Raw genomic sequence first — 17,737 nt, 5'->3', positions numbered from 1 at the left:
ATCAACAAAAATTATAGTAAAGGAAAGCTTTTTTACTTTTTTCAACCTTCCTGAAAAATTTTTACATTTGACTCACACTTTATATTTGACTCTTTCCCCTTAGGAATGTTGAAGAGAGCTCCAAAAAGAAACAGCAATCTGAAGAAGATTCCAAAGAAACCCTTAAAACAAGTGAGGTATGTCTTAATAAAACCTCGTTTCAAATGCTCTTTGTTAGATATAGACTGTTTAGTCCTTTAGAGTAAAACTTAGAATGTAATTTGACTTTTTTCAAGCAAAATAAAAAATCACTTACATTCACCATTTTGAAATCCCATTTTGTTATGTCCCAAATTCCCCATTTTGTTGAGTTGATTTATATATTTACTTTTATCTAGGTTATAGCTACTTTTCTTCTCTTTTCCCATTTCTCACAATTGCAGTAACAAAATTGCCAGTAATAACAAAAAAGGAAAAAGGGAGGATAAAGTTAAAATCTAAAATCCCTCCACTATAACAGATTATCCATTTTATTCCCCTTTATTCCTTGTCCACAGGTCCACATAATTTTTTAGAGTAGAAGTAACCTGGCAAACTGTTTTTAACATTTTACTCATTTCATGTTACCTTTTAGGCTTCCTAATTATTTAATGATTGTGTAATGTTACATTTAACAGGTATACCATAATTTATTTAAGCATTTGCCTGTATTTTAGCACTTAGGTTGTTTCCAAGATTTGATCATTTTAAACAGTAAAAATGATGTACAATGTTTTCTTCCCTGTTCAGGATTATTTTCGTGAGACAAACTTTTGCTTTCACTGGTTTAAAATTCTTCTTTACAGAGCCACATTACCTATAGTTCTGTAGCTAAAATATCTTAATATTTCCAGAGGGAAAAAGCAGTAATTTAATGATTATTTGTTCATTATTAGCAAGCGTAAATTTAATTTATTTATTCAGAAATTAAAGGCTTACTTAGAAGTATATAGTGATGGTTTAATGACATATATTTAATATGTTTAACTTTTATGATAAATTTCTATAAGAAATTATCTCATAAAATTGTATTCACATTGTTTAGAATTAGTTTTTGATTGCAAAATTAGGTTGAGGCAAACTCTTGTTAGTTCTTTGAGGAATTTAATTTTAGGCTATTTATGAAGGTCTTGTTATGTAGTGGACTCTATTACTAGTAGAAGTACATTAATCTTTGTGTTGGAATTTAAGGAGATGCAGTGTTAAACTGACCTAGAGACACAAAGGTCTGTCTAAGAACTTTGGCCCATTATTTGCCTAAGAATAATTATAGCTAGTAGTCAGTGAGTCTTTATTGAAGTGAATTTAGTCAACATCCACTCATTAATGTTAATCATCCACTTAGTGCCAAATCACAGGGCAGGGAGGAAGGTTTAGATGCTGTTGTCTCTCAGTATCCTTCCTTGAATACATAAACATATACATATGTTATATATGATATGGTTACTGTAAGTTATTGTGTACATTTGAAGCTTCATGTGTAGAATGTTGTACAAGTAGCCTAAATCCATGAGGTTTCCATACATAATTCAGGTTTCTAAATTAAAATATAGGAAATGTATATTTCAGCATACAGTTTTTAAATTGCCTTCATGTATTATGTTTTATACTGGAAAGACCATTGGACTGTCATTTATTCAGCTTATATTTATTATCGAGTACTGTGCGTTAGTGAGCTCTAGTGATGCAGAATTGAAGAATGAATGTATAGAAAAATCAGTGCCTGTGATATACTGGAAGGAGTATTAGACTTGGAATGAAATAATCTACACTAATTTCTAACACACCTACTGTGGCCTGGGTGTAAAGTTACGGAATCATGCTGAGCTTCAATTTCCTGATGTTTTAATGGCATATTTTTGAGTATTTAACTGTATTTTGTGATAAATCTCTATGAGAAATAATCTAATAAAATTGTGTTCATATTTAGAATTTTTTTTATTGTAAAATGTGGTTGATGCAAACTCCTGTTAGTTTATTGAGGAATTTAACTGTTTAAAATCAACTCAACAATGCCTATTTTTAAATCAGGGAAGGTTTTGACGCCTACACAGACTGCTTGCATGAATTAAGTGAGATGTTACATATGTGACAGCACTTAACATATTAAGTACACCCAAATGTTACATTTGAATCTAAAAGTTGATTTTGGTATTTCTCATATTTTAACCTTTGTTTCCTCCAGCATTGTGAAAAGGAAAAGATGTCTTCTTCAAAGGAGCTGAAGCATGTTCATGCAAAAAGTGAACCAAGTAAACCTGCCCGGAGACTTTCAGAGTCTTTGCATGTAGTTGATGAAAACAAAAATGAATCCAAAATAGAAAGAGAACATAAAAGACGGACATCTACCCCTGTTGTGATGGAGGGGGCACAGGAAGAGACTGACACAAGAGATGTAAAAAGGCAAGTAGAACGCTCAGAAATTTGCACCGAAGAGCCCCAGAAACAGAAAAGCACACTTAAAAATGAAAAGCATCTAAAGAAAGATGATTCTGAAATACCACATTTGAAAAGCCTGCTTAAGAAAGAGGTGAAATCCTCCAAGGAGAAAAATTGTCTATGAAACATAAATATAAAGGTGATTGTATGCATAAAACAGGTGATGAGACTGAACTTCACTCTTCTGAGAAAGGTTTAAAAGCCGAGGAAAATAATCAGAAGCAAAGTCAACAAACAAAGCTTTCTTCAGATGATAAAGCCGAACGAAAAAGTAAACATAGGAATGAAAGGAAATTATCAGTATTAGGCAAAGATGGAAAGCCAGTTTCTGAATACATTATAAAAACAGATGAGAATGTTCGCAAAGAAAACAACAAAAAAGAGAGACGCTTGTCAGCTGAAAAAACTAAGGCAGAGCACAAGTCCAGAAGATCAAGTGATTCTAAAATTCAGAAAGATTCTCTGAGTTCCAAGCAACATGGTGTTACATTACAAAGAAGAAGTGAAAGTTATTCAGAAGATAAGTGTGATATGGACTCTACTAACATGGATAGTAACTTGAAACCAGAAGAGGTTGTTCACAAGGAGAAGCGACGAACAAAGAGCTTGTTAGAGGAGAAACTTACGTTGAAGTCTAAATCAAAAAGTCAAGGCAAACAGTTAAAAGTTGTAGAAACAGAATTACAAGAAGGTGTCACAAAACAGTCAGCCACTCCAAAAACACAGAAGAGAATGACTCAGAAAAACAGCGAAAGTCTAAAGTTGAAGACAAACCTTTTGAAGAAACTGGTGTTGAACCTATGCTAGAGACTGCTTCTTCTTCAGCACATAGTACACAGAAAGATTCTAGTCATAGAGCCAGGTTACCATTAGGAAAGGAGAAATATAAGAGTGATAAAGACTCCACTTCCACCAGGCTTGAGAGAAAGTTGTCAGATGGACACAAAAGCAGAAGCTTGAAGCATAGTAGTAAAGACATAAAAAAGAAGGAAGAAAATAAATCAGATGACAAGGATAGTAAAGAAGTTGACAGTAATCATGAAAAGGCCAGAGGAAATAGTTCAGCCATGGAAAAGAAATTAAGTAAAAGATTGTGTGAAAACCGTAGGGGAAGCTTATCACAAGAAATGACCAAAGGAGAAGAAAAATTAGCAGCAAATACTTTGAGCACTCCCAGCAGCTCTTCCCTTCAGAGACCAAAAAAGAGTGGTGATACGACATTGATCCCTGAACAAGAGCCAATGGAAATTGATTCTGAGCCAGGCATTGAAAATGTGTTTGAAGTATCTAAAACCCAAGACAACAGCAATGATAATTCTCAGCAAGACATTGACTCTGAAAATATGAAACAAAAAATGGTTGCCACAGTTTTAAAGGATGAATTAAGAACTTGCACAGCAGATTCAAAAACAACAGCTCCAGCTTGTAAGTCAGGCCGAGGAACAGGAGTTAATAGTAATTCTGAAAAGCATTTCGACCACAGAAGTAGCCTGACCAAGAAAATGCATTTCCAGAGTGCTGTGTCCAAACTGAATCCTGGGGAGAAAGAACCCATTCATAGAGGAACTGATGACGTGAATATAGATTATGAAACTGTTCACAGAGTGTTACCAAGTGTCCCATCAGAAAATGATAGGGTACAGAATAATTTGAAAAACACAGCCAAACCCACTGAAGAACGTGTTGCTCAAGGAGATGTTGTTCCTGAACATTCCACAAATTTAGACTCCTCTCCATCCTTAAGTTCAGTGACTGTTGTGCCTCTGAGAGAATCTTGTGATCCTGATGTAATTCCCCTCTTTGACAAAAGAACTGTTTTAGAAGATGGCACAGCCAGCACTTCCCCTGTGGATCACTCTGCTCTGCCTAACCAAAGTCTGACTGTTAAGGAATCAGAAGTCCTTAAGACAAGTGACAGCAAAGAAGGTGTTGACAGTTTCACAGTAGATACACCAGCAAAAGCAAGCATCTCTAGCAAAAGACACATTCCAGAAGGTCACCAGGCTACTTTATTGGATGGTAAACAAGGAAAGATAATCATGCCTCTTGGAAGCAAGTTAATGGGCATGATTGTGGAAAATGAGAATGTTACCAAAGAAGATGGCTTAGTAGACGTGGCCAAGAAAGAAAGTCACTTAAATGCAGAGCCCAATTTAAAGCAGACAGTTAAAGCAACAGTAGAGAATGACAAGAAGGATGGCATTGCTGTTGATCATCCTGTAGGCATAAGTACAGAAAAATATGCTGAAACTGTCAAACTTAAGCATAAAAGAGGCCTAGGCAAAGTAAAAGACATATCTATTGATGTTGAAAGAAGGAATGAGAACAGTGAGGTAGACACCAGTGCTGGAAGTGGCACTGCACCCCCCGTTTTACAGCAAAGGAATGGACAAACTGAGGATGTGGCAACTGGACCTGGGAGAGCAGAAAAGACTTCCATTGCCACTAGTACAGAAGGGAAGGACAAAGATGTCACCTTAAGTCCAGTGAAGGCTGGGGCTGCCACAACCACTTCTTTGGAAACAAGAGAGAATGAGGTGGCTTTGCCCTGCACCAGCATTGAGGCAGACGAAGGCCTCATAATAGGAATACATTCCAGAAATAATCCTCCTCGTGTTGGTGCAGAAGCCAGTGAGTGCACTGTTTTTGCTGCAGCCGAAGAAGGTGGGGCTGTTGTCACAGAAGGATTTGCTGAAAGCGAAACCTTCCTCACAAGCACTAAGGAAGGAGATAGTGGGGAGTGTGCTGTGGCTGAGTCTGAGGACAGAGCAGCAGACCTACTGGCTATTCATGCAGTTAAAATCGAAGCTAATATAAATAGCGTTGTGACAGAGGAAAAGGATGATGCTGTAACCAGTGCAGGCTCTGAAGAAAAATGTGATGGTTCTTCAAGTAGAGACTCAGAAATTGTTGAAGGAACTATTACTTTTATTAGTGAAGTTGAAAGTGATGGAGCAGTTACAAGTGCTGGGACAGAAATAAGAGCAGGATCTATAAGCAGTGAAGAGGTGGATGGCTCCCAGGGAAATATGATGAGAATGGGTCCCAAAAAAGAAACAGAGGGCACTGTGACATGTACAGGAGCAGAAGGCAGAAGTGATAACTTTGTGATCTGCTCAGTAACAGGAGCAGAGTCCCAGGGGGAACACATGGTTACAGGTGCAGGTGTTGTCCTGGTAGATAATGATGCACCACCAGGAACAAGCGCCAGCCAAGAAGGAGATGGTTCTGTGAATGATGGTACAGAAGGCGAGAGTGCAGTCACCAGCACGGGGATAACAGAAGATGGAGAAGGGCCAGCAAGTTGCACAGGTTCAGAAGATAGCAGTGAAGGCTTTGCTATGAGTTCTGAATCAGAAGAAAATGGAGAGATTGCAATGGACAGCACAGTAGCCAAAGAATGCACTAATGTACCATTAGTTGCTGCTGGTCCTTGTGATGATGAAGGCATTGTGACTAGCACAGGTGCAAAAGAGGAAGATGAGGAAGGGGAGGGTGTTGTGACTAGTACTGGAAGAGGAAATGAAATTGGGCATGCTTCAACTTGCACAGGGATAGAAGAAAGTGAAGGAGTATTGATTTATGAAAGTGCAGAAGGGGACAGTCAGATTGGTACTGTGGTAGAGCATGTGGAAGCTGAGGCTGGAGCTGCCATCATGAATGCAAATGAAAATAATGTTGACAGCATGAGTGGTACAGAGAAAGAAAGTAAAGACACAGATATCTGCTCCAGTGCAAAAGGCATTGTGGAAAGCAGTGTGACCAGTGCAGTCTCTGGAAAGGATGAAGTGACACCAATTCCAGGAGGCTGTGAGGGACCTATGACTAGTGCTGCCTCTGATCAGAGTGACAGTCAGCTTGAAAAAGTTGAAGATATCACTATTTCCACTGGCCTGGTGGGGGGTAGTTATGATGTTCTTGTATCTGGTGAAGTCCCAGAATGTGAAGTTGCTCACACATCACCAAGTGAAAAAGAAGATGAGGGTATCATCACCTCTGTAGAAAATGAAGAGTGTGATGGCCTTATGGCGACTACAGCCAGTGATATTACCAACCAAAATAGCGTAGCTGGGGGTAAAAGTCAAGGTAAAGGCTTAATGATTTCCACCAGTACCACAAATGATTACACCCCTCACATAAGCGCCATTATAGATGTAGAAGGAGGTCACTTGACTGCTCTGAGAACTGAAGAAAATATGGAAGGTACCAGAGTAAGCACAGAAGAATTTGAGGCCCCCATGCCCAGTGCAGTCTCAGGAGATGACAGCCAGCTCACTGCCAGCAGAAAAGAAGAGAAAGATGAGTGTGCCATGATTTCCACAAGCATAAGGGAAGAGTTTGAAGTGCCTATCTCTAGTGCAACAACCATGAAGTGTGCTGAAAGTCTGCAGCCAGTTACTGCCGCAGTGGAAGAAAGGACTACAGGTCCAGTCTTGATAAGCACCGCCGACTTTGAGGGGCCTATGCCCAGTGCACCCCCAGAAGCTGAAAGTCCTCTTGCCTCCACCAGCAAAGAGGAAAAGGATGAATGTGCTCTCATTTCCACTAGCATAGCAGAAGAGTGTGAGGCTTCTGTTTCCAGTGTGGTTGTTGAAAGTGAAAATGAGCGAGCTGGTACAGTCATGGAAGAAAAAGACGGGAGTGCTATCATCTCTACGAGCTCGGTGGAAGACTGTGAGGGCCCAGTGTCCAGTGCTGTCCCTCAGGAGGAAGGCCACCCCTCAGTCACACCAGCAGAAGAGATGGGTGACACTGCCATGATTTCCACAAGCACCTCTGAAGGGCGCGAAGCAGTCATGATTGGTGCTGTACTCCAGGATGAAGATCAGCTCACCATCACAAGAGTGGAAGACTTGAGTGATGCTGCCATCATCTCCACCAGCACAGCAGAATGTGTGCCAATTTCTGCCAGCATCAGCAGACATGAAGAGAATCAGCCAACTGCAGACAACCCAGAAGGAAACAGTGACTTGTCAGCCACAAAAGTGAGCAAGCACAAGGTCCCCATGCCCAGCCTAATTGCTGAGAATAACTGCCAGTGTCCTGGGCCATTCAAGGGAGGCAAAGAACTGGGTCCCGTGATGGCAGTGAGCACTGAGCAGAGGCACAATGGGCTATCAGTCCAAACCCCCTCTGCAGGGCAAGGCCATCCAAGCACTGTTTGTGCAGAAGGAGAAGAGAAGCATGGCAAGGAGTGCCCTGAAATAGGACCATTTGCAGGAAGAGAGCAGAAAGAGAGCACTTTACACCTCATAAATGCAGAAGAGAAGAATGTATTGTTGAACTTGGTTACAGAGACAGCAGCAGGCAGTAGCACAGCAAGTTGTTCAGCAGGAAGGGGCTTACAAGGGAGTGCTAACTCACCTGCCCACCCAGGAGGCCCGGAACAGACGTCTGGGCAGACAGCTCAGGATCCCTCTGTTAGTGTTCACTATTTGGCAGCAGTAAATACCGGTGCTAATGCTGATGACATGCCACCTGTCCAAGGCACCACAGTTGAGCATTCCTTTCTCCCTCCTGAGCAGCAGGGGCCTGAAGATAACTTGAAAACCAGTACCACCAAATGTATTACTGGCCAAGAATCACAAATTGCTCCTTCCCACACAGTGATCCTTCCAGCTACCTACAGCGTAGCTCTGTTGGCTCCTAAATGTGAGCAGGACTTGGCTATAAAGAGTGATTATAGTGGCAAATGGACTGATCAAGCATCTGGTGAGAAAACAGGAGATGATAGCAGCACAAGGAAATCATTCCACGAGGAAGGAGACTTAACGGCTACTTTGTCTTCTGAAGAAAATGTGTGTGACATAGGTGAGAATCTGTACGTAATTGCAAATTTTGACATTTTACAAAGATGATTGTACGGCAGAGTGCATTTAGGACACTTTCAAAAGATGATTCTGGTTCCAGAAAGATAAATATCTACAAATTTTTTTCTTGTATCATAATGTTGCAAAATAATTCTCGTCAAACTTGAAGGTCAAGCTTTTCTAAAAGATACTTGTGTTTAAAAGTTTAAAACCTTTGGCCCATTTCTCCTGTGTGGGGAGAGGAGTACAAGCAGGAGGCTGAGACCTGGGAAGTCCATGTGTTATTGACATGACTGCTACAACTTACTAAACCACTTTGATCTACAGGCTTCTTGTCAGTCAAAATGAAGAGTACCCTACCACAACCCAAAGAAAGCAATATGTTTTTTTTTTTACCATCCTCATTTGACAAATAAGAAAATAGAGTTAGGAAATTTAAATAACTTTCATGGTCCTTGGGTGCCTCTTAGAACAACAAAAAAAAAGCTTCTGAGCCTCCATTTCTTGTATAAAATGTGGATAATAAGGTGGGATCATAGTACAAAGGCAAACATGATTCCAGCCCTTATCTCATTATAATACCTTTGAAGTATTTGTTCATTCAGTCTGTTGGTTCCTTTGAATCAAGGGAGCACATTATTAACTGAGCTTATTTTTCAGATAAAATGAGTTCGTTTCTAGTTTAGCATATATTCGAATGAGAAAGGAAACATTTTTCCCTGCTGACAGATTTTGGACAGTTCTAGTCTTTTAGAAATAACTTTCAAAGATATTTTCTCAGTCATTTCCTATACCATCCAGCTTCACATACTTTATACCAGATACCAGGATCTGGGGATGCAAGGACAAATACTCAGGAGAAAAGTGAGCAGTGACACTTTATGACAGTTGCATAGAATGGAATTAAGCACAGAATGCTGTAAGAAGTCAAAGGGTACCCATGGGCTGGACTTGAAGGGGCAGAGGAATTCTTTTCCACTCTGGTGTCCTAGACTTTTAACTGAAACAGACCTTAGCCATCATGTAACGCCGCGTCAGGAAGCTGAGGCCAATAGATTTAGTCTTGCTCATTATAGAGACTTAGGAGACTTTAAGAATTGCTCCAAGGGTTGAAACAAGTAACTTTACAAGTTTCTATTGAATTTAGCCTAGAGTAAATTGAATGCTCCAGAAGTTTCTATGATTCAGTCATTCAGTCATTGCTATAATTACTCATCCCTCCTTTTTTTCTGAATAAGCAAAAATAGAAGGGTTTCTACAGAACCTTCCATACAATCTACAGGATATGAGAAAGAGGTAAGACTAGAGTAGAATTCACTCTCTATAGCTGAGAAAATTTTATTTTTGTCTAACTCACAGTTTTTTAACTTTCTGCTCAATTTTGCTGTGCTCAGTATGAAGCAAGTAAAGTGAATCTGTTCATAAATCACCTTTACTGAGAATAGACCTTAATGACTCAGAATATTTTTTATGGACAAACTTGATGGAGATCACTGCAGAAAAATACTTGGAAACAGATGTCTGCACAAATAATACTTTTATCATTCTTTCTGGGCAGCCATCCTACTTTGCAAACAAGAATTTCACTCACCCAAAATGAGCAAATGATCCCTGCCTTTCATCCAGATCCTTTTTATACAACATACGCCTTTTGATCCTTTTCTACGGACAGCAAAATAAACCAGAAAAGAAAGGTGGCACAGCCTGTCATAACCACATTATATTATCCATGACTTTTTGACCTTGGATGTATTTTACAAGCAAATTCTTAAATTGTACTAATGGCTTGAATTTCATTAGGCAATGAAGAGTCTCCATTGAATGTTTTGGGAGGATTGGAACTGAAAGCTGACTTGAAAATGGAGGTATGGCTTATAATTCAGCTGTGCTGAACTGAAAGTGATTAAATACTGTTTCATCTTATGTGGTACATAGAGTCTGTTCTCATTGGACTTAGGACATTTAGTGTTGTTATTTCCATATCCTGTGGGAAGAAAAAGCTAAGAACCTCAATAACCTTAGTAAATAGTGCCATCATCAGTTCTGTTTACTCAAGCCAGAAACACAAGAGTCATCCTCAGTTTCTCTGTCATCCCACATTTAATCTATCGCCATTTCTTACAGGTTCCATTTCCAAAATACAACATGAGTCCATCTACTTCTGTCTCTGCAGTCACCACCCTAGGCCAAGCCTAGGGTGCTACTTCATAGCATCTCCATTAGGCTTTATTTCACTCCAGCCGTCCTCTAGTGTGATTCACACAGCCCTGCAGGTAGTCTTTGGAAACATAACTTAGGCCCTGTCATTGCTCTGCCTAAAATTGATGGTGGCTTCCCATCATACTTAGAATAAAATCTGCTTTTTTAAAAAACATGGCTTGGGTACTTTTTGCAATTTAGGCTCCATATCCCCTTTCTAGGCTGTTCTCAAGGCACCATCCAAGTATGTATGACAAGACAGCAGTGAACATGGGGGTTAAGAAAACAACTTGCCCAACAGGAGCAATGGGCAGGTAGACAGGAGGGTTTGCAAGGAGGACACTGGAATAGAGTTTTGAAAGTAGAGTGGAAATTTCCCAGAAGAGAAAGAAAAAAGAGCCTTTCAAGCAAAGAGTGTTGTGTTCTAGACCCGGAGATGGGAGGGCACGTGGTATGTCTCAGGCACTGCAGTGGTACATGATGAGCTGTGGTGAGACTTAAGCCTGGAAGGGAGTGGGAGCCCATCAGGAAGAGTCTTGTGTGGTATGCTGAGTTGGGGTTTTGCTTTTAAAGCAATAGAAGACCCATCGATGGATGAAAAATGAGATTAGATTGATTTCTTAACTTGCTTTGTTTTTAAAGGCTGATGTATTTATTTTTAAAGTTTTGTGTACTCTTGAAAGTAGACTTTTATATTGTTTGAAGATGCTGGAGTTTTTTATTTAATTCACTCGAGGTTAGTCTTCTTGTAAAAAACCCCAGTTAACTTATTTTTATGGTGCTTTGGATTTTTTAGGCTTATGTGCCTTCAGAGGAAGAGAAACATCGTGAAATTTTGGTACCACCAGAAAGTCTGTGTGGGGGAAAGCCAAGTGGAATAGGTAAGCTCCTTAGAGTGGTTGTTCACATTGTTTTTGATTGTTCCTTGCATGTGGTTTTACCTTTCTAAACACCAGTAGCTGATGCATAGTAATATACAGGCTATATTAATATGCCTCTCGCTGTTTTAAAAGAATTCGGGGAATTCTTTACTATTATATTTTTAACATATACTTTTTCTACTGAAATGTCAATCAACATTATGTAGGGTAATTGTTTAAATCTGATTATTTCCAAATAATAATGCAAAACGAAAGTTGTTTTGGAGCAGATGCTTGCTCTACCCCCAAAATGTTTCTCCATACCCCTAGCCTGCCACCAGACGCTATAGCAGCTCATTTCCAAAAGGTTAATCTGAGCCTAAGGGCTCACTTTAAACCATTTGCTCTTGTCTCTTGCTCTGGCTTTTGCCCCAGTGACTGCACAGAAACTGCTCTCAGCTTATATAACCTTTTCTCAGTCTCTGTGCAACAGTCTTTATTGTGGACTACAGATTTTAAGGGAGAGCCCCAGTGTCAGAAACGGATAATGGCAGGAGCTCTTAAACGTTTTGGTCTCAAGGACCAAAAGATTACAGAAAAATTACCAAAAACCCGAGATTTTGTTATATGGCTTATACGTGTTGACATTTGCTAAATAAGAAGTTAAAATTGAGAAAAGTAAATGTTAAGTCACTGTTATTCAATATAATTAACTATTGTAAGTTAACTCTTTTTTCATGAAAAATAGCAATATTTTCCAAAACAACACAATTAAGTGATAAAAGCGAAATTGTGTTGCGTTTTTGCAAATCCTTTTAAGTCTGGCTTAATAGAAAACAGCTGTTTCTCATATCTGTTTCCACATTCAATCCTGTTGCTATTTATTGTTTTGGTTGAAGTATATGAAGAAAATTCAACATTACAGATAGATGGTTGGGTTTTAAGCCTTTTCAGATAATTATGGGTACTTCATGGCCTCTGGAAAATTACACTGAGCACTCACGTGTCTGTAAGACAAGTAATGTTAGTTTGGCCCTTGTGGATTTCTTGATGGAAAGCCTCAGGAATTCCTGGGAGGCTGGAAAATACTGGCTTAAGGAAATGGAAATGAGAACTGTGATAGTGAGGAATTATTTCTAGTTTGTATTGGAAACATGATTGTGTATTTTCTTCTGATTCCCACAATATTTTTTTTTTTTTTTTTTTTGAGACGGAGTTTCGCTCTTGTTACCCAGGCTGGAGTGCAATGGCGTAATCTCGGCTCACCGCAACCTCCGTCTCCTGGGTTCAGGCAATTCTCCTGCCTCAGCCTCCTGAGTAGCTGGGATTACAGGCACGCACCACCATGCCCAGCTAATTTTTTTTTTTGTATTTTTAGTAGAGACGGGGTTTCACCATGTTGACCAGGATGGTCTCGATCTCTTAACCTCGTGATCCACCTGCCTCGGCCTCCCAAAGTGCTGGGATTACAGGCTTGAGCCACCGTGCCCGGCCTATTTTTTTTAAGTACTAGTAACTATAGAGTATGTTCTCTCTTTTTTCCCACAATGTTAAAATGTCCACGCAAGTCAGATGGAATAAACAGGGTGATTTTGGTTGTAAATACGTATAACAGAAACTTCTATAAGTATTTGCTTAAAGAGACTTTGTTAGCTTACAAAACTGAAAAATTTAGGTAAAGCATAATCCAAGAGGATGCAGATAGCTCCAAAGACACGTCTAGTAGAAACTCCATTTTATATCTTCTTCCTCATCCCCTGAATAAGGATCATTGCTTTCTCATTCATAGCCTCTATTTTTAGCTTTGGCTTACCATTCCTGGCCAAAATCCTGAGACTTTTTCTGATTTAGTATAAGTACATATGTCTACCCTAAGCTAATTACTGTGACCAGACGAATATAGCTTACTATTAGAAATAAGTCAAGTGTTCTGTTCCTGGATCCACATGGTATTCCAGACGACAGTCTGGGCTCTTGGGGAAGGTGCCAGTATTGTCTGCTGTAGTCGGATTGGCTCTTTAAATTAGTTCCCTGACAAACATCATTAAGTCTGCTACTTATGAGTACAGGGAAATAAACATGGTGGTGACTGATGGAGATAAGTCATTCACTGAAAAGAACGTGCAAATAAGCAGGGTACTATAATAAAGATATGAACTTGACTGTGAGAGTCAGCTTCTCTAAGGTAGGGCCTCAGGGAAGACTTGTATTGGCTAAATCAACCTCTTCCCCACTCCCTATCTTTTAATTACAGAAAGTAAGATATACAGAAATGCATAAAAAGTTCCCCACTCTCTATGAGTAACCACCTTCAGTACAATTACATATTTTAAACAAAAATAAAATTATGTTTCTATTTTTCTAGATTTTTTTTACTCAACCATATATTGCAGGCATCCATTATTATTTTGTTAGCATATACAGATCCACTTTCTTTGTTTTAATAGCTAAGTAATCATAATACCAGTTTTATATCTTTTAGTAGTCTTAGGCTTTTTACTATTATAGAGCTGCAACAAATTTCCATAATGTACATCACTACATGTGTTTTACCACGTGTTTCCATAAAATTGCATTGGGGGAGGGAGGTCAAAGACTATATGGGTTGAGTATCCCTAATCCAAAATGCTTGGGATCAGAAGTGTTTTGGATTTCAGATTCTTAGGTTTTTGGAATATGTGCATTACACCTCATTGAGTATCCCGTATCTAAAAATTCAAAATCTGAAAGTCCCAATGAGCCTTTCCTTTGTGAGTCATGTTGGCACTCAAAGAATTTGAGATTTTGGAGCATTTCACATTTCTCATTTTGGATTTGAGATGCTCAACCTGTATAAGTTCTGAATTTTTATAAGTACTTGTTACTCGTTTGGGGCTAAATATTGAATGATGAGTAGGTGTGCATTAGGTGTACAAGGCAAAGAGAAGGGCAGTTGGTGTGGAGTGATTCAGATTCAATGAATAGTGCATGTAAATCCTCAGCCATGACTATCTGGGGAGGTGTGGGGAGTGGGAGCAGTTGAGGACCTTCTTACATAAAGCCATCTGAAAGGGTCTCAGAAGACATGTAAGAAGTGGCAGCTAGTCCTAGAAGACCACACTAAGACTTGGTAAGTCATTTATGCTGACAGGTTAAAACCCTGAAGATGACTAATCTATTCAAAACTTGGACAGATACATTAATTAAAATGTGCACGGGTGTTTTATGCTACAAATAATTGACGTCTCATTTGTTAATTGTCAGGAAGCTAACATTTTTGGGTTCTGAAGTCCTTTGTTCCCACAGTTATTTTTCAGATAGCTTTACTGTGTTTAGGTACAGTTCTGTAAGAGATCTACTTACGTAAAAGGAAGTTGTTTAAAAGAAAAATGTGTATTCTGTCATTGTTGAGTAAAAACAGTAGACTTTGTACTTCATGTTTCCAAAGAATATAAACAGACCATTGCTGTTTGAGGGGATAGGATCTAACTTTTCATTTGATGGCATTATTTTAAATGAACCTGTGTTATACTGCAGCTTAACAGCTACATTACGGTCTTTTACTTTTTTTCTAAGCTTCAGATCACCAACATAGTTAAATCACCATAGTGATTTAATGTACCACTGCCATTATTATAAAAATGCAGGCAACATTAATTTCTGTTGTCTAGTACTTTCTGGTAGTACAACATGGATTGATTGTGGGAAATAACTGGTCTGAATTTTATAATTTATGAAGGCAACTAAGCCACTTGGTGACATAGCCCTTCTTACCTATCTTAAAAATCTTCAAACTAGTTTCTCTACATTTCAGAAACATTATTCAGTTTCTTTACATCTCATTTTTGTTTTTGAACAGCTGAACTCCAGAGGGAGCCTTTGTTGGTGAATGAATCACTAAATGTAAGTTACTGTAATGGTTTTGATTTTTGTGGTTATTGGATTTTTTATTTTATTTTATTTTTTTGAGAGCTAGTGAGGAGGAGACATCTAGTAAAGGGGTTGCCTGTTTATTTCTGTAAGTGCCGTGAGGCATTTGGTAGTGTGCTCTTCATTTGAGTTCAGCATTCTGACAGCAGCTTTTACTCGCTCTTTTCCATGTTCACCTATGCCACTGATGAAGAACTCTGAACTTTGTATTGTTTATTATTATAATGGAATTGAAAATTGGATTTTGATATCATAAATCCTGATACTATAGATAAAATTTTTAATTTGACAATTAAATTTCACTTTATCTTTTTAAAAAGCTTTTCTTAAGATACTAACCTGTAACTTCTATGTGTACTATTTTTTCCCAGATGTGGCTCTCATAATCCCTTTTGTGCTTAAAAGAGTCTTGTTTTTTGTACTTTCTGTCTAAATGTATTTATAAGGAATCTTGTATTGTACCAGGAGTGAACATTTTGTAAAATGTTTCCAAATCTGCAGACAATTGCATTCTTTCCAATGCCCCGAGAGGAACTGGGATACTATCAGTGAATCGTGGGATCAGAGCATCCTCATCATCGAGCACCCTGTTTTCTAGCTGTAAACTCATACAACATATGCTGAATAAGAAGAAAGAGAAAAGTACCACTTGTTGTAGTTCAAGTTTGCCATCCAAGAGTTAAAAAAGATTATAACTAGGCACAGTGGCATGGCCTATAGTCCCAGCTACGGAGGACATTGAGGTGGAAGGATCACTTGAGCCCGGGAGTTTGGATCCGGCCTGGGGAACATAGCAAGACCCTGTCTCTGTAGTAATGAATTTCTTTTAATAAAATAAATTTTAAAGGTTAAAAAGATTCTAAATGGGGTTGAATCTTACAGAGTCAGCTGGCATGTTCTCCATCCCTACCTCAGTCCCCTGAGTCCTACCAGCAGCTGTCTTTTCCCCAGTTGAGCATAAATGTCCTTTCCAAATGTGTACAAAAGTCTATAGCATGAACTTAGGGTGTTGTAGGATATTCTGAGGCTTTCCACTTAGTTTAAAAAAAATAGTAGAATTGATAAGATTTGCCAATTAAGAAATCTTATTACAGAATCCTATAGAGTTTTTAAACAAAAAAGAAAATCATGCAGGATTTGGATGGGAAGGGAAATTTATGAAATTCAGAAAATGTTTCTCGTATTTCTTCTTACTCTTTGCCATTTGCTGCTTTAAAGACAGACAGAATAAGCACAATAATTTGTTAAACTGAAACTTTTTCAAAAAGATGTTGCATGCTTTTGAGCTTCTGGGTGAAATTAAAAAGAATGTGTACCCCAATTCCTTTTGGCATTTGTACAAACGGCAAGGTTATATAAACTACTTTCTCTCCTCTCTTTCTGTTTGCCTTTAAATTTGTTGTGAGACTGTCCATAAATGTTTTTTATATTGTATATTTAGGTTGAAAATTCAGGCTTCAGAACAAATGAAGAAATTCATGGCAAATCTTATAACAAAGGAGGTAAGTTAATGAATTTCATAATCATAGTTTTAATGTTAGTTATAGTTACCGTTTATTGAGTACAGTCTACATACCAGGCCTTGTGTTAATTATTTTACAAATTTTCTCTCATTTAATTCATATGATTCAGTAAAGTGATGGTTAACAGCATCACTCCTACAGTTGAGGAAAACGAGGCTTAGACCAGGTGACTTATTCCAGGTCATACAGCTTGTAAGTGATATCATGCTTTAAATAGCTACTAGAACTTTGCCATTAACCTCTCAGTTGACTCAAACCAACATGAATACAAAATGCATAGTCCCCTGGGATTGCAAGTACCCAACTGTGAAATGTGTTAACTTCTGACCGGCAGTTTCAGGATGATAGCATATCAAGGATGTCACATTAATGTGGGTCATCTCCCAGGGATGAGATCTGGTGGCCACACAACCTGTGCAGGCTGCCAACTCTGGACAGATAATTCCATTCTCAAATTATCTGAACATAGAATTTTCTTGATGCCTACTAATTTTGTTAATTTCCTATTGAAAGAGTAGGGAAAGAGGTTTATTTACTTATACAGTTATTTTTATAACATATACCATATTTCAAACAAAAGTGAAGCGGTGATAAACAGGCATGTGCCCCATAACCTAGTTTTGCCCTATCTTAAAATTTAGTATATTTGCTTCACATGTCTTTTAAGAAATATTACAGTTAGAGTGGAATTCCCATTTACCCCTTCCCAATCCCAATCTCTTTCCCTTTAATCCTACTCCAAAAGGAACCCTATTCTGTATTAGTTGTGTCCATAAACAATATGTAACACATGTTGCCTGCTTTAGGGGAATGGCCTAATATTACATAAACCCTCCCCACCTTATTTGCTCATTCAGCAGCGTTCTGAGATTTTGTCCTGTTGATTTGTATTAATTCTAATTATTTTAATTGTTTTTGAATATACCACAGTTCGTATTTTCTGCTTCTTTTTTTTTTTTTTTTTTTTTTTTTTTTTTTT

General features: G+C 38.4%; 1 protein-coding gene across 1 annotated transcript in view; it reads left to right on the top strand.

Moving 5' to 3' along the window:
• The window catches only part of BOD1L1 (biorientation of chromosomes in cell division 1 like 1), a 58,631-nt gene that overhangs the window by 20,956 nt on the left and 19,938 nt on the right, over positions 1-17,737 (top strand). The window contains 8 exon segments of the mRNA XM_017498704.1: positions 104-176; positions 2,204-2,564; positions 2,567-3,172; positions 3,175-8,268; positions 10,068-10,132; positions 11,263-11,347; positions 15,165-15,208; positions 16,677-16,737. Of these exon segments, the coding sequence (XP_017354193.1) occupies positions 104-176; positions 2,204-2,564; positions 2,567-3,172; positions 3,175-8,268; positions 10,068-10,132; positions 11,263-11,347; positions 15,165-15,208; positions 16,677-16,737 (6,389 nt within the window).

The sequence above is a fragment of the Cebus imitator genome, unplaced genomic scaffold, assembly GCF_001604975.1.
Source record: "Cebus imitator isolate Cc_AM_T3 unplaced genomic scaffold, Cebus_imitator-1.0 Scaffold249, whole genome shotgun sequence".
In the NCBI taxonomy this organism is placed as follows: Eukaryota; Metazoa; Chordata; class Mammalia; order Primates; family Cebidae; genus Cebus; species Cebus imitator.
Note: the sequence above shows the minus strand (reverse complement) of the source record. Positions and strands in the feature narration are given on the sequence as shown.